The 22,308-nt window shown below is 44.7% G+C and overlaps 3 protein-coding genes across 3 annotated transcripts; 1 reads left to right on the top strand and 2 right to left on the bottom strand.

Moving 5' to 3' along the window:
• Positions 1 to 5,801: 5,801 nt before the first annotated feature.
• On the bottom strand, positions 5,802 to 6,332 carry LOC117011605 (epidermal differentiation-specific protein-like). Its single transcript, XM_033087024.1, has one exon. It carries the CDS (start codon positions 6,330 to 6,332, stop codon positions 5,802 to 5,804), a length of 531 nt encoding a protein of 176 aa, XP_032942915.1.
• Positions 6,333 to 13,163: 6,831 nt separating this feature from the next.
• Positions 13,164 to 13,694, top strand: LOC117011608 (epidermal differentiation-specific protein-like). The gene has a single exon (XM_033087030.1). The coding sequence runs from the start codon at positions 13,164 to 13,166 to the stop codon at positions 13,692 to 13,694; it is 531 nt and encodes a 176-aa protein (XP_032942921.1).
• Positions 13,695 to 17,347: 3,653 nt separating this feature from the next.
• LOC117011609 (epidermal differentiation-specific protein-like) lies at positions 17,348 to 17,878 on the bottom strand. The gene has a single exon (XM_033087032.1). The coding sequence runs from the start codon at positions 17,876 to 17,878 to the stop codon at positions 17,348 to 17,350; it is 531 nt and encodes a 176-aa protein (XP_032942923.1).
• Positions 17,879 to 22,308: the final 4,430 nt, after the last annotated feature.

A 22,308-nucleotide genomic window follows, 5' to 3' on the forward strand; every position in this document is an offset into this window, starting at 1 on the left:
GTCTCTGACTTTATTAAGCAGCAGACTGGACCAAAAGGCATCCAAAGGTCCCTTTCACCCAGAATTGTCTTAGGATCCCACAATCCTCCTGGCTCACAGCATCTCTCAAGCTCATGACTTAAGGATCAAGACTGGCAAATCCTAATGTTACCTGAGCTCTATTGTTCCTGAGGAATCTTGCCCTAAATAAAGGGTCTCAGCTGACTATCTCACATTACAGATGTGCATGCTCACAGCAGATTTATTGGTTAGTCCATTGCAAAAATAACACCCTCTTCCCCTCCCCCTTTCTTCAAGGCTTCTCAGGAAAAACACACATGCACCTCCCTCCCACAACACACATACATCCTGCTTGCCTGCTTGCAATGTCTTCTGGATTTCTGACTCATTTAGAGTAAGAATCACATCTAGGACACATCACAGGTGCTGCCCTCAATTGCATTCCTGGTCCATACCCTCTTTCAGAATTCCTGGAAAACTGTCTATCAGGGAAAGAAAATCTTTCTGCAAAAGAAACTCCTTTCAAGTATAATGAAAGGGTCAGAAAAAATAGTAGCTTCAACCGTTCATAACAAATTTCCCTGCTACCTCCAAATAGAAAAGTTGCCATATTTCTGTTTGCATACAGCAGCTTTATTACTAATTTAACTGCATTAAAGAATTAATTGGTTGAAGCATTTGAGATCCAACAGGTCTGCCTCATTTCTTGACTTTTTGTCCTGTCTCATCAGTGATTGAAGTTCCAAGCAAAATTTCACTCTAGGTATGCCAGTTAGGAGAGAAGTTTGCTACCAATCCAAGAAAAGCATAAGAAGATTGCAAATAGATGGTGTTAGGAGGTGAAATTGCAGGACTGATCTGGTGTTTCATTGATGTTATATGCCTCTCTCAACACTGAGTTTGCTCAGCCATCATTGCTCTCCTAATTATTTCTCCCACTTGCCCTTTGAAACACATGGAGTTCACTCGAGTCACACATCTAAACTCTTGGAGCAGGGTCTAAGGAAGCAGAAAAGAGTCTTGATCACCCAACTCCAAATTTCATGTTGACTGTGAGTAAAGGATTTTCCTGGTTTGTTCTTTTCAATCCAACTATCTCCTTCTTTAGACTCATTTTGAAGAGTAGCTTTCTAGTCAATACTTCTGCAAAGGTTTTTCCTTTCCTCAGTCATGACAACATTTAGTATATGCAACCACTGAGAAATTGATTTTAGTTGTTGTCTTGTTTTTGACTCCTTTCTGTTGGGGGATAAGAAGTTGAAGGGCAGTTGCATACAGCACAGCATGAGAATTGGAGGAGCAGGGTAAGGGAAGAGTTTATTCCCATCTCCTCTGATTGAAGGTCACACCTGGAATACTGCATCTGTTTCAGATGCCCTATTAAAAGGTAAATATGGACAAATTGGTGAGAGCCCCACACAGGCCACTGAATGGCACTGGAGCACCCCATGAACCAGGAGAGTTTGAGGGGCCTGGTCTATTCAGCCTGGAGAAGACAAGGCTAGCTGTTATCAGAGGGGCTCAACAAAAAGACATCTGGAAAGAGACTTAAATGGCAACAGGGAAACTCAGACATAAAATAAGGAATAAAAAACTCATGCCAAGGACTGTTCAGAACTGGCAGAAAGGCCAGAGACTGTGGGGAATCTCTACCCTTGCAGTTGTTCAGAAATCTCTTGAAGATTGCCATGTGTAACCCGGCCATGTCTGGAGGTAACTCTGCTGTGAAGGCGGCCTTGGACTAGGGAGGTCCCTTCCAGGATCAAGCTTTCTGTCAGTAATTCTAAGGAAGATTTAAAAACCTTTGTCACTTTCTGCCTGATTTCATCCTTTGTTCAATTCCAATGAAGAAGTGCCATCATCGAGTCATGTGTACGATAAGTTGGGGATTACTTCTTGGATGTTTATAAATTCCATTTCCTCAACATCAGACTTCCCTCCCAGCTCAGTGGCAGGTCTTACCTGCTCTGTTCTCAAATGTAATCCCCTACACTGAAGGGTCAAAGTTCTTCTCTGCCTTTACTTCATCCTCTTATTACTGAAAATCTTACAAAAATCCTTTGCTAGAGTTTTGGACCATTTGCACCTCTAGGGCACTTTTGCATTTACAGTAATTTCACGACCATAAGGCGCACTGGACTATAAGGCGCACTCCCTGGGAGTCGGTAAAATTTGCAACTTCGTAGATCATAAAAGGCACACCGGACTATAGGGCGCACTTTTTTTTTGCAGCGAGGCTCCGCCCCCAGCTCCCCCCGCGCGGTTGCTGGCTGAGGCCCCGCCTCAACCCGGCAGCCATGGGCCCCCGTAACTGCCTGGACGCGGAAGGGGGGGCACCGCGGGCCCCCTGGCCCGCATTCTCCCGGTAGTCATCGGCCCCCGGGCCCGCCTCCAGCCGGCTGCTGTGGCACTGTTGGCTCTCCCCACGGCTCACAGCTCACACTTCCAGTTTGGCAAATTTCACAACTTTGTACATCAGATAAGGCACACTGTACTATAAGGCGCACTTCCGGGTTCCAGGGAAAATTTTAGTCAAAAAGGTGTGCCTTATAGTCGTGAAATTACTGTATTTTAGATTCTGTCTTTGATTTAAAAAAAATCCAAACAAACCAAAGTGGCCTCGGCTGTGCTGGTGTGTGAGAAGAGGGGAAGAGAGGCTGCAGGAAGGCACGGGGAGGTGATAGAGACAGCGAGTCTCACTGCATAGCAGCCACAGACACACAGACAGACACACAGACACACAGACAGATACACAGACAGATACACAGACAGCCCTGTCCTCAGCTGATGGGGTGTTACTGCATCAGAATTAGGGCAAGCAGATGGCCAAGCCACTGCGTCTCCAGGAGAACAGACATTAAGACAGCCGCAGGTGTTTGGAATTAAGCATTGCATGTTACCTTATTTATCTTCCCTACTGGAGTTCTCTTGCCTTCCTTTCATAAGAATAGGGGTCCCTAAGCCATGTGTTTCGTTCCTCCAGATATGGGAAATTACCTACCTGTCTACTCAAAAGCTTTTTTGACTTTTCCCAGGTTTCCAGGTAAATCTTGTACTCGTAGCAACTCCTTCAAGATTTCACTAGGACCTTACTCATCTTGACAGAAGGGTTTAGAACTGCCATGGAAATGAAGCAAAACATATGAGAGAACTAAGGCAGGGAAGAGGAGACAGCTGGACAATGCATAACAAGCTGATCAAACAGGTAATTTTATGGTTATTTTAAAATTTGAATGTCAGTGATTACTTTCTGGTTGTATTGAGTAAGTAAAAAGACAAGGAATAATTATAGAGAATAAATGCAAGTGACAGAAATGTCCATGTCCCTCCTTCTCTTCCTGCCTCCTTCACTAAATTTTGCCTACACTTTCTTTAGACACTGCAGCAAGAGTAGGTATAGTCTTTTATAAGTATAGCAAACTTTTCTGAAATCAAAGATAGCCAGACTCTGATAACCCTGAAGAAAAACTAATGTCTTTACCTGAGTTTTACCAGGCTAATTGTAACTCGCTACTTTGGCCTTCTTCCATTTATGAGAAGGAGAAATAAGCCCAAAGCACCAATCTCAGGGTAGTTACTACTACCAAGAAAAGAAAAAAGATTTACTGAATGATTACATATTACACTTTAAAGTGAGATATTGCAAGAATCTTCAGGTCATAGTGTCAGAAATGAGTAAATTACATAAACAAAGCAGTTTGTGCATCTTAATTTTTTTTCCCACTGTATGAAACAAATCCATAATCTTGAATTTCTTCCATATATGTGGTGTTTTTCCTTTGTGCTTCACAACATTCAGGCATTATCCACTATATGCCTAAGAAGCAGCTAGAAAGACACTATTCTTCTGCCCTTTAATGCCACAAGCATGAACCAATCAGCCTCAGCTGTAAAAATGCTGAAGCTTAAGCAGAGACTTCTGTCCCCACAGCCCTACACAGGGACAGGGCAAATTTCCTCCTCTGTTACCCTTGGAAAGCACAGCATTTTGCTGGTACTCGGAGCTAGATGGACTCATTGTGCTGATACTCAAAATTTAAAAGTGTTGCAAAAGAGGTCACAGAGATGTAAAAAGAGGAATATGAAACTGAGAGACTAGGACCTGAAACCAAGGCAAGGTTCACTGTATTGCTGAATTTGCACATCCTACAATCACAAATCCCAGGATGATTTTGGCTGGGAGAAGTCTTAAACACCAGCTAGTTGCAACCCCCTGCCATGAGCAGGGACGCTTTCCACTAGACCAGGTTGCTCAAAGCCCCATCCAGCCTGGCCTTGAACGCTTTGAGGGACGGGTCAACCACAGCTTCTCTGGGCAACCTGTGCCAGTGACTGCTCACCATAGTGGATTACAGGGAAGAACCCTCTCCCCTGACCTGCTGACTACTCTTTGGCAGCCCAGGACACAGCTGGCTTTCCAGGCTGCAGCTCACAGTGCTGGGTCATGTCCCGTTTGCCATCCAGCACTGTCCCCAGTCCCTTCACAGCGGGGCTGCTCCCAGTCTTTCATCCCCAAACGAATCTGATCCTGCAGATCAGGAGGCGAAGGCTTTGCTGAAACAGCCCTGGCTGTCTCCAGTCACCCCCCTGTCCTCCATGCGCCTACAAATATGGGCACAGGAGTGAAAAATGCGGGAAGTAGTTTGAGATGTGGAATTGTTAGCCACACACACATGAATGGCCTTGTCAGGATCAATGGAAACCACTAACACAGGCTGTCCCTCAAGGGTCCCCACCTGGCACCAGCAGTGCTCCATGTCCTCATCAGTGGCCCAGGCACTGGGGTCAAGTGCACCCTGGGCAGGTTTGCAGATGACTCTGAGCTGAGGGCTGCGTTTGATAATGCTGACGGAAGGGACTGTGCAGAGGGACCGTGGCAAGTTTCAGCCCTGGCACCATGGGCAGCTCATGAGGGTCCAAAAGGCCAAGTGCAGCTCCTGTGTGACCAGCCCAGGGAGCAGTGCAAGGAAATCAGGGCAAACAGGAGGTCAGCACAGAGGAGATGAACACTGCAGTGCAGAGCTGCCATGTGACAGCTGTCACCATACACAGCTCAGGGCGTGCAGCTGTCACTGGGCAGTGATGGAGGAGGGCTGAGACTGTGCACTTCCAGGGGAACTTGCCCATGGCAAAACAGATCCTGGAATACCTTGTCATCCCTCATCCCTTACCAAGATACTACAGGTTTAACATGAGACAGTTGTTTCCACTGGGATCAATCAATCTGTCAATTCAAATTTATGAGAACTTGCTGTTTGGTTATGTGATTTGGGCAGTGGAGGACTGTGTCTCCAGCATGATCCATCACTCTAATCGATTATGTGAGGTGCAATCAAACATCTGATATTTAGGAACGTTCTGCATGGGAGTGTTTGGCGGGGGTCACAGCAGTAATCAACATGCTCACTAAGACTTTAGCAGTGGTTGAGCCAAGCCTGAACCCCCTGTTACTGACCAGTGAAACTGGAAGGAGATAAATCCTTTCAGGGAACCTCCATTAATAAAAAGCCTCAAAATGACTGCTTGACACATTTTCTGTACACACAATGACATCTCTCCGTGGAAAGGCAATATTTATCTGCACAGAACAGTTCCATAAAACTGACCATCTGTTGCTTTCAAGAGCACCTTTATTGGCTGCAACCCAAAAGAGGTTACAGACAATGGCAGAGGCCAAGTTATCCCAAGGGCTTTGTTAAGCAAATCGCAAAGGAAGGGCCATAAGCAGAGGCAGAGATCAAGGACTCAGATTCCTTTCTGGGGCTGCATTGTCCCTCAGGAGGGGTCACAGTATCGGCAATCTAAGAGTCACGGCCAGGGCGCAGGGGACGCAGGAAGGAAAGCTTGTCATTGAAGTCAATCGTCTTGTAATTGGGAACGTCTTCATGTTCTTGGGCAAGGTGTGGAGGTCCACTTCCATCGCTGTTTTCACACAGCAGCCAGACACCTCTCTGGACTTTGTGAGAAGACACAATGTCATCATCTTCTCCCCCAGCCAGATTGGTTGTTTCTCTCACTATTCTGCTCCTCCCTTTATATTCAACATGCTGATAGAGAGTGATCTGGGGATTGTGCAGATCTTCAATGATCAGTTGCAGAGAACTGATCTTGTCATTCATATCTTTACCAACAAAGCTATGTTCTCCCTCCTCAAATACCAGAAACTGACCCTCATACTCAACGTGCTCATAAGCCACCCAAGGTTGGCCACCGACTTTCACTGACGACACAATATCATTCCAACCCACAGCTGTTAGGTTGGGAATGTCAGTGGTGAATTCTCTGGACAGACCCTGGAAGTTGGCATGCTCATAAATGATTATTTTTCCCATCTCAGTAGGACTTCTGGAGTGCAGATGCCTTGCTATAGGAGCTGGATGACAGCCTGCACAAAAGGAAGACAGAAAACAAGCAATGCTTGTAAGAAGCCTTCTTCATACTGCAGACACAAAGTGATGGGAAGTGTGGTGGACAAAAGGAAAAGTAGAACATTTTAGCAGAGGATAAACATAGCAGCAGCTGGAAAGGAGGGAGGACATGACACAGAAATTTCAGTTTTGAGGGAAAACATAAAATGTGATGTGTGCTCAGAAGTACCCAGGTTAAATTAGCTGTGTGCCTTGGTTTAGGTGCATCTGCAAGGTCAACTTGCAAAATACTCTCACATTCACCCCTCCCAACTGTGTGTCACTGGCCCCCTCCACCCTCTCCCCTTTGGGGTTGGTTTGTCCTGTAGCAGCCATCTCCTCATGCCCCAAAAGATGGGTTCAGTTTCTGCACATGCAGACAGCAGAGCCTCACGTCTGTGCTGCAACTCTCACCCCAACACTAAAGCCTCCTTCCCTTCCCTCTACTTCACAGTAGCTGCCCCAGAATCCTTCCAGTTCTCCCGCACAGTGTGTGCCTCTTACCTTGATGTCAGCTGCAGGGCTGGGGAGAGCTGAGGGCAATTCCTGCAGTGCAGGGCTGCTGTCTGTGAAGGGCATCTCACCTGCCTGCATTTATACTTGCTCAGAAGTCGTGTGCAACACCCCAGGTGACAGAATGAAAAGTGTCCGAAGCTCTCCAAAAGCCAGGTCAGCCACAGTAATTGAAATATACCAAAGTACATTTTGACACCGGGGCTGTGGTTGTTTCCTGCTTATGGAAATTTGTATTCTTTATTTCCTTGGAAGTATTTGAAATGACCATGGTCTTTTTATGGGCATGTCCAGATCACAGAGATGGTGCTAAAGCACCAGCTTTTTTTTAAAAAGGAAATCCTTTCTCTCCCTAGGATTATGGAATCATTAAGTTTGGAAAAGGCATCCATGATCAAGTCCAACCTTTGCCTGCATACCACCATGCTTACTAATCCATATTGGAAATGTCACTTCTCCTTGTGTTTCGAACACTTTCAGGGATGGTCACTCCATCCCTTCCCTGGTTTGCTCATCCCAAAATTTAACTACCCTTTCAGTGAAGATGTTCTTCTTAATCACCAGCCTGAACTTCTCCATACACTAGTTGAGGGTGCTTCCCCTTGTCCCATCACTGTTTGACTGCAGAACAGAGCAACCCACCTGGCTACATGCTCCTATCTTGCAGTTGTAGAGAGTGATAAGGTCCCCCCTGAGCATCCTTTTCTCTAAAATAAACACACTCAGCTACCTCAGCTCTTCCTCATCAGGTCTTTCCTCCGGACCCTTCACCAGCTCTGTTGTCCTTCTCCGGACATGCTCCAGCACCTCAATGTGTCTGTCTTGCAGTGAGGGACCCAAATGAACACAGGATTCCGGGTGTGGCCTCACCAGTGCTGAGTACAAGGGGATGATCCCTGCCCTGGTCCTGCTGGCCACACCATTGCTGATACAGGCCAGGTGCCATTGGCCTTCTTGGCCACCTGGGCACAACCGGTTCGTGTTCAGCCCACTGAATGTGTGGATGCCCCTTGTCTGGAAGGGTTCTTTAGGGTCCCTTGCAGCCCAAACCATTCTCTGATTCTGTGACTTATATAATCACGCATATATTTATGTATAGTAATAGATGGAGATGGTACTATTGTAGATGATAATCAAAGCCATCAGTATTGTTGTCTCAAAACCACACAGAAGATCACAGTGTAGAACCCAGAATAAGGATGTAAATAGAGACCTTCTGGCATGGTGTAAAACCAGCTTCAAAGTCAGAATTTTAAGGCAGAAACATGGCAAAAGAAACATAGATATTTGCAAACTTTCATTTTGCACTCAATACTCTTTTATTTTAAGTAGTGCTTTTTACTTACAGTTTTGGAATTAAACAATTGAATCTGGTTAGACACTGTGTCTTTTCAACAAACATGTCATGCAGCAATTATTATGCTAAATATGACTCCGAACATTTTTCCAATTCAGGCTGAATTAAATGTTTCAGATGATATTTCTTTTTATGTTTTTCCTAGGTCAGTTTTTTCCATCACTCTCCATGGACCACTGATACTCTTTCTCCTTATTTCCCCATCCTCCTTTATTTTCTTCTCCAGATGGGTACAAATTATTTCCTACATCAAGTTATTGGTTCTCCCAAGTGCCACACTATGCTCTCAGTGACTCCTACTGGAACTCTGCTTTGCAGAAAACAGCATCCCATAAACTCTTCTGCTGGGAAATCTGTAGTGTGCATCCCCAGGACTCAGCCCATTCAGTCTCTGGTCACTGTCTTTCAGGCACTTTGATCTGACTTGTTCTGTTCTAGGCTTCCTGACCAACTTCCAAGCACTAGAAACATCATCTCATGAGTTACTGAATTAAATGAAACTAACAATAAATTGCAGAATCATCTCTATTTCTGCATTTTAAATAACTACCTTTGGTCACTTATCAGTAGGAACTTACATTACAGGATTGTGCTACTGGAGGTGGTGCTTCCTCACTGCTGGTTTTGAAATTAACTCACAGGCATTCTGGACAACATTACAAAGTCATCTCTAGAGCACTTCCCAGAGTCAGCTCTGAGCCCTCATTGCTTTGTCAATAGTTTAAAATATTTCTGGTTTATATTTTCACATCATGTTTTATGTTGTCACTTAAAATTCTCATTAAAATCTACATTTCGCAAAAAACGGATTCTCAGCACAAAAGTAACACGCTGTTTCTTTGACTGATTTTTAATTTCTGCTTACATTTGTGTTGAAAGACACTATGATGTCCACTCAGAGGAAATTGCCTGCAGCAGCCCAACCACTATCACAAATAGAAGCTGGGGAAAAGTTGGAGACAGCTCTGAGACCTGGATCGCTGAGTGGTCATGCTGGGTGTAAGAGTGTCTTCCCCAGGCTTTGAGCACTGCGTGGCACAGAGCAGTGTGTGGTACTTTGGCAGGGAGGCCATGGCTGGACTTGCATGAACACCTCAGCTACAACAGAGTCAGTGACACGTGTCACAGAGGCTGCTGCAGGGCATGGGGTCTGCAAGACCAGACTGAAGAGGCATGGATCCTGCACAGGCCTAAACCTCAATGGATTGTTCTGCTGAGCCTTGGTGTCTCTCCTCCTCCAGCCACCAACCTAATAGGTGTCTCTCTCTGTCCCACTAAGACACATCTTGCTCCACAGGCTTCTACCACTTGTGATATTTAAAGCGTGGGAAGACAAGCTTGTAAGGGTATGTGGAGCATGACAGCTTTTCTTTCATTAACTTTATTTGATAAAGACATTTTTGGTTCAAGAGTAGTTATAATGGTGTGATTTGCCAGCCAAGTTTGAGATGGAGCAACCAGGAGGTGGAGCAGTGATACAGACAGGGATTTCAGGCCAGCAGGAGACTCGTGCTGGGATTCAAGGCACCCACGACTGCAGAACCACAGTGAGAGCAGTGTGTGGTGTGAGGGGTGCTGGCTACAAGCACCAAGCTGCACTAGCCAGGGAGTCGGAGGCACCAAAATGTCCTCTGGTCAGAGAGTCCAGAGCCAGGTATGAGACTGGACAGGTTGAGGGCTCTCAGTCCTGCTGGAAGCACCTGTGAAGGTGCTTGTGGCTGTGGAGAGTGAGGGTGTACAGGTCTTCACGAGAGGGCTTCCATGAGGATGAGCTGCAGAGGAGGAAGGAGACAGGGCTGTCTGTCTTCCATCCCATTCTGTGGGAGTGCTGGTGGTGTCAGCTGTGGGGCAGCTGAGAGCAGCCACTGCTGTGTGGCAGCTGGTGCAGGTGGCCGTGACTGTGTCCTTTCTGTGCACACGTGTGTGTCTGTCCCTGGGTCACACAGTCAACCCCAGCACAGGCTGCCCCTGCAGCCTGGGCAGCGGCACTGGGAAAAGCAACCCTCGACAGAGCTCGTGCAGCCTGGGCTCAGCAGCTGAGCAGGAGGAGTTCCTGGTGCTGAACTCCGCTCATCCTGAGCTATCCCTACATACAGCACTCAAAAAGTGGCTTGGCCAGAAAGAAACCATAGAACCTTTTCCCACAGAGGAATCACTCACGTGTAACTTTCTTTCCTTTTACTTTCAATCCTTATCTGCTGTTTGTGGGAACTATCATGGCTTTCTTAGAAAGTGCATCTTGTGTGTTGAAATCCTACAGATCTGCAGATGCTCTCTCAGTTCCCTCTTTCTTGCACGTTTTTGGTAGGATGTGATTCTACTTCTACTCTCTTGAAAACAGAGGAACCACATCCTGAAAAATTTCCCTCCAAAAAACCCCAAATTCACCAAGAAAGCCCCAAACACTAAACTGGGGAGAGACAAATTGCAGGGACACATTAATTGCTGAGTGCAAGGGCAATGCAAAGGAGCTCATTAGACCCACTGAGTCAATGCCAGTGCACAGAAATCCCCATCAGGACAGCATTGGTGTGACAAGGCTGAGTAGAAGAGATGGACAAGGGACATTGACCATCTTTCTTTATAGCAAGATTCCTCAGGAGCAAAATGGCTCAGGAAATACTGGGATTTGCCTGTCTTGGTCCTTACGTGATGACTTTGGATGATCCAGGCAGCCAGGAGGATTTTAGGAGGATTTTTTGTTTGGTAGATAATTGAAACCGGAAGTGACCTTTGGTTGCCATTGGATCCAGTAGCTGCTTAACACAGGGACAACTGTGAGGTAGTTATTATGTATGAATTATGTTTGCACCCAGCTTTATCCTGTCAGGTCTTGAAAACTCTTGAGTGTGGATACCACCCAACCTCTCTGGGTGCTGTGATTTAAAATTTTCTGTCCTTATCATGAAAATTTTTCTCAACCATGGAAGAGACAATGCTATGGTTTCTCAACGGGCCACAGCAAAAGGAGATCGCGAAAGAGTCTTATCTGGAAACGAGTTAGCTCTGACTGAAAAGAAGGAAAAAAACCCATAGCCTGAAGTGTTTTTCACCACTGGAAGAAAGACCAGAGATTGTGGGCAATCTCCACCCTTATAGTTGTTCAGAAATCTTTTGTAGTTGGCCATGAGTAACCTGGTGTCCTTTGGAGGTTGCTCTGCTGTAAATAAGAGTTTGGACTAGGAACATCCCTTCCAGGATAAATCTTTCTGTCAGTAATTCTAAGGAGGATTTTAAAGCCTTTGTCACTTTTTGCCTAGTTTCATCCATTGTTCAATTTCAATGAAAAACTGTCATCATTGAGTCATGTGTACAACAACCATGACTTTACTTGTTGTTTGGACATTTTAAAATCTATTTCCTCAATATCGGACACCTCCCCATTCCTCCACAGGCTCTCACCTGCTCTCTTGTCAAATGTAATGCCCCCTACTGCAGGCTCAAAGTCCTTCTCCATCTTTATTTCATTCTCTTATTACTGAAACACTTTTGAGAAGCCTTTGCTAGGTTTGTGAACAGGACACTTCCATATTTGTTTGGATACTGTCTGATTAAATACATCCCAAATCAATCCTTGGCAAGAGCAAAAGCAAATTTCCTTACGCATTGCCTTCCATATCCCTCCTTTAGCCATTTAGTTGCTGTTTTGTAGGATTGCACTCCTCCCTGGTGCAGGGGTAGCTGTCCCCATGACAAGCCAAGGAGAGTGTATCGACTCCTTCAAGCATTTAAGCCTGAAGGAAAGTTGAGGATCCTCTACTTCAAACTTCTGCTCACACCAGGATGGAAAATGGGGAGATTTTGTCCCATGCTGGTTAGGAAGACAGGAGAGGGAAGTAGAAGTGAAAATTGCTGTATGGATTAGTGGGCATGGTGGTATTTAGGCAAAGGTTGGACTTAATGATTTGGAGGCCTTTCCAAGCCAAATGATTCCATAATTCTAGGGATTTTTTTTTCTTTTTTTGCAAAAACTGGTACTTCAATGCCATCTCTGAGACCTGGAAATCCTAACCGGGATATCTTCCACAGAAAGTCCTTGTACATTTTTAGCACTTCATAGGACAGCCAGAATATAAACTGACACAATCAGGAAACATCCACAGCCCCTGTGTCAAAATGCACTTTGAATTACTGTGGCTGATCTGGCTTTTAGAGAGTTTCAGTCGCTTTTCATTCTGTCACCTGGAGGGTTGCACAAGACTTCTGAGCAAGTATAAATGCAGGCAGGTGAGATGCCCTTCACAGACAGCAGCCCTGCACTGCAGGAATTGCCCTCAGCTCTCCCCAGCCCTGCAGCTGACATCAAGGTAAGAGGCACACACTGCACGGGAGAATTGGAAGGATTCTGGGGCAGCTACTGTGAAGTAGAGGGAAGGGAAGGAGGCTTTAGTGTTGGGGTGAGAGTTGCAGCACAGACGTGAGGCTCTGCTGTCTGCATGTGCAGAAACTGAACCCATCTTTTGGGGCATGAGGAGATGGCTGCTACAGGACAAACCAACCCCAAAGGGGAGAGGGTGGAGGGGGCCAGTGACACACAGTTGGGAGGGGTGAATGTGAGAGTATTTTGCAAGTTGACCTTGCAGATGCACCTAAACCAAGGCACACAGCTAATTTAACCTGGGTACTTCTGAGCACACATCACATTTTATGTTTTCCCTCAAAACTGAAATTTCTGTGTCATGTCCTCCCTCCTTTCCAGCTGCTGCTATGTTTATCCTCTGCTAAAATGTTCTACTTTTCCTTTTGTCTACCACACTTCCCATCACTTTGTGTCTGCAGTATGAAGAAGGCTTCTTACAAGCATTGCTTGTTTTCTGTCTTCCTTTTGTGCAGGCTGTCATCCAGCTCCTATAGCAAGGCATCTGCACTCCAGAAGTCCTACTGAGATGGGAAAAATAATCATTTATGAGCATGCCAACTTCCAGGGTCTGTCCAGAGAATTCACCACTGACATTCCCAACCTAACAGCTGTGGGTTGGAATGATATTGTGTCGTCAGTGAAAGTCGGTGGCCAACCTTGGGTGGCTTATGAGCACGTTGAGTATGAGGGTCAGTTTCTGGTATTTGAGGAGGGAGAACATAGCTTTGTTGGTAAAGATATGAATGACAAGATCAGTTCTCTGCAACTGATCACTGAAGATCTGCACAATCCCCAGATCACTCTCTATCAGCATGTTGAATATAAAGGGAGGAGCAGAATAGTGAGAGAAACAACCAATCTGGCTGGGGGAGAAGATGATGACATTGTGTCTTCTCACAAAGTCCAGAGAGGTGTCTGGCTGCTGTGTGAAAACAGCGATGGAAGTGGACCTCGACACCTTTCCCAAGAACATGAAGACGTTCCCAATTACAAGACGATTGACTTCAATGACAAGCTTTCCTTCCTGCGTCCCCTGCGCCCTGGCCGTGACTCTTAGATTGCCGATACTGTGACCCCTCCTGAGGGACAATGCAGCCCCAGAAAGGAATCTGAGTCCTTGATCTCTGCCTCTGCTTATGGCCCTTCCTTTGCGATTTGCTTAACAAAGCCCTTGGGATAACTTGGCCTCTGCCATTGTCTGTAACCTCTTTTGGGTTGCTGCCAATAAAGATGTTCTTGAAAGCAACAGATGGTCAGTTTTATGGAACTGTTCTGTGCAGATAAATATTGCCTTTCCACGGAGAGATGTCATTGTGTGTACAGAAAATGTGTCAAGCAGTCATTTTGAGGCTTTTTATTAATGGAGGTTCCCTGAAAGGATTTATCACCTTCCAGTTTCACTGGTCAGTAACAGGGGGTTCAGGCTTGGCTCAACCAATGCTAAAGTCTTGGTGAACATGTTAAAAATCACTGTGACCCCGGCCAAACACTCCCATGCAGAACGTTCCTAAATATCAGATGTTTGATTGCACCTCACACAAACAATTAGAGTGACGGGTTATGGATTAATTAGGAGAACAATGATGGCTGAGCAAACTCAGTGTTGAGAGAGGCACATAATATCAATGAAACACCAGATCAGCCCTGCAATTTCACCTCCTAACACCATCTATTTGCAATCTTCTTATGCTTTTCTTGGATTGGTAGCAAACTGCTCTCCTAACTGGCATACCTAGAGTGAAATTTTGCTTGGAACTTCAATCACTGATGAGACAGGACAAAAAGTCAAGAAATGAGGCAGACCTGTTGGATCTCAAATGCTTCAACCAATTAATTCTTTAATGCAGTTAAATTAGTAATAAAGCTGCTGCATGCAAACAGAAATATGGCAACTTTTCTATTTGGAGGTAGCAGGGAAATTTGTTATGAACGGTTGAAGCTACTATTTTTTCTGACCCTTTCATTATACTCGAAAGGAGTTTCTTTTGCAGAAAGATTTTCTTTCCCTGATAGACAGTTTTCCAGGAATTCTGAAAGAGGGTATGGACCAGGAATGCAATTGAGGGCAGCACCTGTGATGTGTCCTAGATGTGATTCTTACTCTAAATGAGTCAGAAATCCAGAAGACATTGCAAGCCGGCAAGCAGGATGTATGTGTGTTGTGGGAGGGAGGTGCATGTGTGTTTTTCCTGAGAAGCCTTGAAGAAAGGGGGAGGGGAAGAGGGTGTTATTTTTGCAATGGACTAACCAATAAATCTGCTGTGAGCATGCACATCTGTAATGTGAGATAGTCAGCTGAGACCCTTTATTTAGGGCAAGATTCCTCAGGAACAATAGAGCTCAGGTAACATTAGGATTTGCCAGTCTTGATCCTTAAGTCATGAGCTTGAGAGATGCTGTGAGCCAGGAGGATTGTGGGATCCTAAGACAATTCTGGGTGAAAGGGACCTTTGGATGCCTTTTGGTCCAGTCTGCTGCTTAATAAAGTCAGAGACTGTGGGGAATTTCCACCCTTGCGGTTGTTCAGAAATCTCTTGAAGATGGCCATGTCTAACCCGGCCATGTCTGGAGGTAACTCTGCTGTGAAGGCGGCCTTGGACTAGGGAAGTCCCTTCCAGGATCAAGCTTTCTGTCAGTAATTCTAAGGAAGATTTAAAAGCCTTTGTCACTTTCTGCCTGATTTTATCCTTTGTTCAATTCCAATGAAGAAGTGCCATCATCAAGTCATGTGTACAATAAGTTGGGGATTACTTCTTGGATATTTACAGGTCCCTCCCAGTTCAGTGGCAGGTCTTACCTGCTCTGTTCTCAAATGTAATCCCCTACACTGAAGGGTCAAAGTCCTTCTCCACCTTTACTGCATCCTCTTATTATTGAAAAACTTACAAAAATCCCTTGCTAGGATTTTAGACCTGACACTTCATTCGTTGTTTAGATTCTGTCTTTGATTTAAAAAACCAAAAGAAAACCTATGGAAATCAAATGAAAAGTTTCTGACACATTTCCATCCATATCTCTCCTTGAACCTTTTCTTTTCTGCTTTGTAGGATTGCACTCCTCTCTGGGGCAGGGGTAGTTGTGCCTTTGACGTTCCAAGTAGAGTGCATGGACTCCTATCAAAGTTTAGGCTGGAAGGTACCTCCAAGGTTTTCTGCATCAAACTGCTGCTCAAGGCAGGATGCAAAATGGAAGATATTGTTGCATGCTGGTTATGAAACCAGGGGAAAGAAAGCAGTGTGGAGCAGGAATGTTGCTTACTGTACTGCTGTGAAAATATTTCCTGCGAGGTGCTGAGGGAACAGGAGATGCTGGGAAAGTGGCCACAGCTGTGTTGGTGGGTGAGAAGAGGGGAAGAGAGGCTGCAGGAAGGCACGGGGAGCTGATAGAGGCAGCAAGTCTCACCACAGGTAACACAGCTTCAGCTGGACATGGCAGCCACAGACACACAGACAGACAGACAGACAGACAGACACACACACACAGACAGACAGACACACAGACAGAACTGTCCAAAGGGACCTTGCAGAGGAACCGTGGCAAGCTTCAGCCCTAGCATCATGGGCAGCTCATGAGGGTCCAAAAGGCCAAGTGCAGCTCCTGTGTGACCAGCCCAGGGAGCAGTGCAAGGAAATCAGGGCAAACAGGAGGTCAACACAGAGGAGATGAACACTGCAGTGCAGAGCTGCCATGTGACAGCTGTCACCATACACAGCTCAGGGCGTGCAGCTGTCACTGGGCAGTGATGGAGGAGGGCTGAGACTGTGCACTTCCAGGGGAACTTCCCATAGCAAAACAGATCCTGGAATACCTTGTCATCCCTCATCCCTTACCAAGATACTAGAGGTTTAAAAATCAAGCTGGGTTTTACCATTAGGATTAAAGAACTGAAATTAGTGAAAGCATTCTGTTTATTATGTGATTTGGGCAGTAGGAGACTGTATCATCACTACAATCACTGCCTTGAGATACAACCAAGCATGTGATAGCTAGGCACCATCTAGAGGTGAGACTTTGGCCAGGATCAGCAGCAATCTACCGGCTCACCAAGACTTTTTGAGTCAAGCTTGAACCCACTGTTACTGACCAGTGATACTGTAAGGAGACACAATTCTCCAGGAGACATCCAGGAAAATATTTGCAAGTGACTGTCTGAAGCATTCTCTGGATACACACTGATATCTCACCATGAAAGAGCAATATTTATCAGTTCTAAAGATGCACAAAACAACTCACCGCTGATTGCAAAAGATTCTTTAATGGCGCCAACACAAAACAGATTACAGAGAGTGGCAGAGGCCACAGCACCAATAGGGGCATTGCAAAGCAAATTACAAAGGAAGTGGTGCTGGTTCTGTTCTAACATTCTCTGCTTCACTTAGCAACTGGAACAACATGCAATGCTTCTACATTCCATAGCCCAGACTCTGGAATGCCACCTGAGGGTACATTAGGTATCACACATCTGTCATGCCTCCTAGCTTGGACACACTTTCCTATGATCAAGCATGACGATTCTTGCATTTGTGGGGTGGGAGAAGAGTGCAAGGCAGGATAGAGAAGTACAGATCTGCAGTGCAGCACAGCAGAGAGCTCTCACATTCAGTAGTCCTGGGACACTGGGGGAAAAGGTACCACAAGCAGAGGCGGAGCTCTAGGTCTCAAATTTCTTGCCGGGGCTGCATCTTTCCTCAGCGCTGCAGGATTTGCATTCTAACAGCCACAGCCAGGGCGCAGGGGACGCAGGAAGGAAAGCTTGTCATTGAAATCAATTGCCTTGTAATTTGGAAGGTGTTCGTGCTCTCGTGCAAGGTATTGAATTCCACTTCCATCGCTATGTTCACACAGCAGCCAGACACCTTTCTGGACTTTGTGAGAAGAGATCATGTCATTGTAGTGTCCTGCAGCCAGGTTGGTTGTTTGTCTTATTACTCTGCTCTTCCCTTGATAATTGACGTGTTCGTAGAGAGTGATCTGGGGATTGTGCAGATCTTCAGTGATCACCTGCAGAGAACTGATCTTGTCATTCATATCTTTACCAACAAAGCTATGTTCTCCCTCCTCAAAAACCAGGAATCGGCCTTGGTAGTTCTGATGCTCATAAACCACCCAAGGCCGGCCAACGACTTTCACTGACGAGACAACATCATTCCAATCTGCATCTTTTAGATCGGAAATGTTAGTGGTGAATTCTTTGGACAGACCCTGGAAGTTGGCATGCTCATAAATGATGATTTTTCCCATCTCAGTAGAACTTCTGGAGTGCAGATGCCTTGCTATAGGAGCTGGATGACAGCCTGCACAAAAGGAAGACAGAAAACAAGCAATGCTTGTAAGAAGCCTTCTTCATACTGCAGACACAAAGTGATGGGAAGTGTGGTGGACAAAAGGAAAAGTAGAACTTTTTTAGCAGAGGATAAACATAGCAGCAGCTGGAAAGGAGGGAGGACATGACACAGAAATTTCAGTTTTGAGGGAAAACATAAAATGTGATGTGTGCTCAGAAGTACCCAGGTTAAATTAGCTGTGTGCCTTGGTTTAGGTGCATCTGCAAGGTCAACTTGCAAAATACTCTCAAATTCACCCCTCCCAATTGTGTGTCACTGGCCCCCTCCACCCTCTCCCCTTTGGGGTTGGCTTGTCCTGTAGCAGCCATCTCCTCATGCCCCAAAAGATGGGTTCAGTCTCTGCACATGCAGACAGCAGAGCCTCACGTCTGTGCTGCAGCTCTCACCCCAACACTAAAGCCTCCTTCCCTTCCCTCTATTTCACAGCAGCTGCCCCAGAAACCCTTCCAGTTCTCCCGTGCAGTGTTTGCCTCTTACCTTGATGTCAGCTGCAGGGCTGGGGAGAGCTGAGGGCAATTCCTGCAGTGCAGGGCTGCTGACTGTGAAGGGTTTCTCACCTGCCTGCATTTATACTTGCTCAGAAGTGAAAGTACAAATCACCTAGTTCCAAAGAACTGGGAATGGCTGATATCATGCTCAGGGATCAAAATCATTAAATATCATATCTTGGTTTTGATGTCGTATAACCAGACATCTCATTGCTTTGGTTCAAAAGTCCATTGCAGTGTGAGTGACCTGATAAGCTTAGAACTTCATGTTTGTCCTTCTTCAGAAGGTGTCAGAACTTGGAATTCCCAGTAACTGGAACACATTATCTGGAACAACCCCTACTCCTTGGGGCAAGCAGTGAAATTTGTTTTCCATGAGAGACTGCCGCTATTTTCTCTGATTCTTTCACAATGCTCAGAAAGAATTTCTTTTGCAGAAAGATTTTCTTTTCCTGATAGACAATTTTTAACAAATTCTGAATGAAGGTGTGGACCAGGAATGAAATTGAGGGCAGTACCTGTGATGTGTCCTAGATGTGATTCTTACTCTAAATGAGTCAGAAATCCAGAAGACATTGCAAGCAGGATGTATGTGTGTTGTGGCAGGGAGTTGCATGTGTGTTTTTCCTGAGAAGCCTTGGAGAAAGAGGGAGGGGAAGAGAGTCTTATTTTTGCACTAGAATCACCAATAAAGCTGTCGTGAGCATGGACATCTGTAATGAGATAGTCAGATGAGACCCTGCTTTGACTGGGTCAGGTTCAGATACACAAGTTTAGCTTCTGTCATTCCAGTGCAGGCAGCTGTGTCTTTGGTATCAAGTACGTGCTTCTAGAGGGGAATGTTTTCCTGGAGAGTGTGCCCTACAATCTGTTCCTACCTTAGTCTCCTCCTCTCATAAGCCCTGGGTACACTTGATTTCATCAATCTAAGGAGGTCACTCACAGCAACTGGCACACTCTACATTTGCCTCTGAAGCATTGCAGTGTTGCAATGACAACTTTTCCATGTACCCAGCTGCCTTTGCTGTGTCTCCAGAATCTCTAACTTGAAAACCTCATTAAGAAGAAAAAAAAAAGGAAAAGAAAAAAAAAAAAATCTGAAGATTTTGTTTTAACTTTTGTAGTTTTAACTGCAGATAGTGCCCCCTCTCCAAGGAAAAACTCCTGCAAAGGGCAATCTAGGAAGCTTTCACCTGGGCCAGCAGTGTTCCACAAATTGCCTTGCAAATAACCCTGCACCCTAAGTTCACTTAACTGAAGAGATTCCCCAGTTTAGCAAACCTCTTGAGTGTCCAGCTGTTCATTAACCAAGCCCCTATGCCTGCAGTATGCAGTCAGATACAAGTCCTTTACAAAGTGCTGGACTTCATGCTCTGAATTCCCTCAAAATCTTTGCTTTCCAAACCTGTGGTTTACACTCAGATTTGTTAGCAGACCACTTCCAAAGGCAGGCTTGCATATTCCAAAGCTGGGATCCTTATGCTGTTACAACAATCCACCCCACTGTGCTTTACAATATTTTTGGATATGGAAATGGCAACAAGGATCAAATGCACCGACTCCTATTCCTCCAGATGGTCCAGAGGTCAGATGTTCACACAAGAGGGGACCTACAGGTAACGGTCCTGCAAGACTGTAGAGGGTCTGTATGGCCCCTCCATCTCATCCTTAACAAAGAGCCCCTGTATCTCATCAGCGTGGTGAAAATACCTGTGAAACAGTTTCTGTAAACAACTTCTGCAAAATAACCTTTAATAGCAATATACAAATATTGTCTAATCTATTTCTCTCAGTAACGTTGTGCACTATATAAAACTACAGGCATGTAGTCTGACCATACATAAAATACAAAATTTAACAGAATAATCATATTTTTGACATTAAGAAATTAGGACACACCAAGGATTTATCACACATGGTGTGTAGCATGAAGGTTTACATAATGGCATTTCTTTTGGTAGCAGGTAGGTACCACAAAAATCACATGAGGTCTAATTTAAATAGGGTTTCTGTTTCTGTATGGTTAGACTGCTACTGAGAGAAATGTGAGCTCATCTGGAGTCTGTTTTGATGGCACTACAGGGGTGCCTTTCATAACCCTGAACAGAGGGAAAATGTTTCAAAGATCAAAAAAAGAGATGAGGGTTTATTTTGATCCTCTACCTTTTATGTTTGTCACACCCCTGAGGAACTATTTGTGTATTAAGGAAATGGTTAGTAGAAGTTCATTTATAGTTTCTGCATGTTTTCAGGAGGAGATACAGGGAAGTAATTGCTCTGAAGTATCTGAGCTCTGCAAAGATAAGATGAAAGATTTTATTATGGCTTCCTGTGACCTTTATAATTCTCATCTCACTTCATTCATGCAGGCTCAGGATGAAGGAAGATATACCCAGCTGTGGCATCCAGAAATTATCTGTACAGTACAGATAAGATCAATCAAGGTCAGGATGGAAATTCTTTATTGTCTTAATCCATGAGCTGTTTGCTTTGGGGAAATTTTGTATTATTAGGCAGACAATGTAATAAGGCAACAAAAGATGGTAATCTATGTGATAGATTAATAGAATAGCCCAGTTTAAATCTTGCCATGGTGAATGACAAAACCATAAGTGAAACTGAAGCTGTGCAAATTCCACCACATGCCTATCACCTCTTCGTAGATCTTGTGGATAGAATGGGAGCTGACTTATTGTGAAAAGAAACCTTGAAGCAGCAAAGATTGGATTAGACTGTGAAAGCAATTGCAAAGAAAACACGTCAAGAGGTCATCCTTGAGTTTTGACAATGTTGTTTAGTGATGAATGAAAACTTATTATTACTGTATTATTGAGCCTTTTAGCACATTTCTGTTCCAGGAAAAAAAAAGGCAATGAAGTCTGTTTCCACTTGCTTCAGATTACCTGGTTTATCTCAACTACAGACTCCCTTTTTGCTCAACTGTATTACACCAAAGACTTTTCAGGCCGTGGTACATAAAGAGATCTCTGTTTCGGCCATCTACTGGCTCCACTTTAACTGGAGAACCTGCTCTGTAGGGATTAGGCATATGAAACCACTGAAATCACATAGTCATGCTAGCAGGACTGAATGTTTTTCAAGCTCTGTCCCCCACCTTCCATGTTTTCAGAAAACGCAGATAAATTGCTTTGGAGGGAAGATAGTTTTATGAGAATTTAATTTAATTTCATAAGGATATGCTTTGCATTTCTGCCCTATTTTTGCTGTAGTTTGACCTTGACAGCAACATCTGATTGTAAATAAAGAGAACAATTGATGTGCTGGTACATATGACATCACACCTCAGAGAATGAGATTAGAAATGTTCCCAAAAAATAATGTGGGGGAAATCAGTGCACAGGTGTGTGTATTTCTCCCTGTCAAGAAGGATTCAGTTACCAGGAGAGCCTGGGGGAAGAAGCCAGCCAAAGCTATGTTCATCCTCCACCCATCCCTAAATCACTGGATCAGTTCTGCTGAGATGTTCACACCAGAAACCAACATTTCTGAGACCCCATTGCCACAGTCGACGACAGGCGGTGCATCCTGCTGTGGAGGATGTGAATAACATCACATACCACAGATAAAATACGTGATATATGATTTCTGAAATACATAATACATGATTTATGCAATTTATGCAACGATACATTGAATACACTCTACAATGCATAGTATTTAATATCAAATAAGAAACATACAATGTAAACATCACATCATATCTTATGAACACGGTCCTCTGCAATGTCTCTTCTTCAAGACTAGGATATCTGGGAAACCTGAGTTCTTTTATGGTCGGCAAAAAAATTTGGTGGGAATGTTGCTTCTCTCAAAACCA

Source organism: Catharus ustulatus, chromosome 2 (assembly GCF_009819885.2).
Source record: "Catharus ustulatus isolate bCatUst1 chromosome 2, bCatUst1.pri.v2, whole genome shotgun sequence".
Classification (NCBI taxonomy): domain Eukaryota; kingdom Metazoa; phylum Chordata; class Aves; order Passeriformes; family Turdidae; genus Catharus; species Catharus ustulatus.

Bases quoted from the DNA above. Each gene is read 5' to 3' on its own strand.
- LOC117011609 (XM_033087032.1), bottom strand. From the start codon at position 17,878: ATGGGAAAAATCATCATTTATGAGCATGCCAACTTCCAGGGTCTGTCC.
- LOC117011608 (XM_033087030.1), top strand. From the start codon at position 13,164: ATGGGAAAAATAATCATTTATGAGCATGCCAACTTCCAGGGTCTGTCC.
- LOC117011605 (XM_033087024.1), bottom strand. From the start codon at position 6,332: ATGGGAAAAATAATCATTTATGAGCATGCCAACTTCCAGGGTCTGTCC.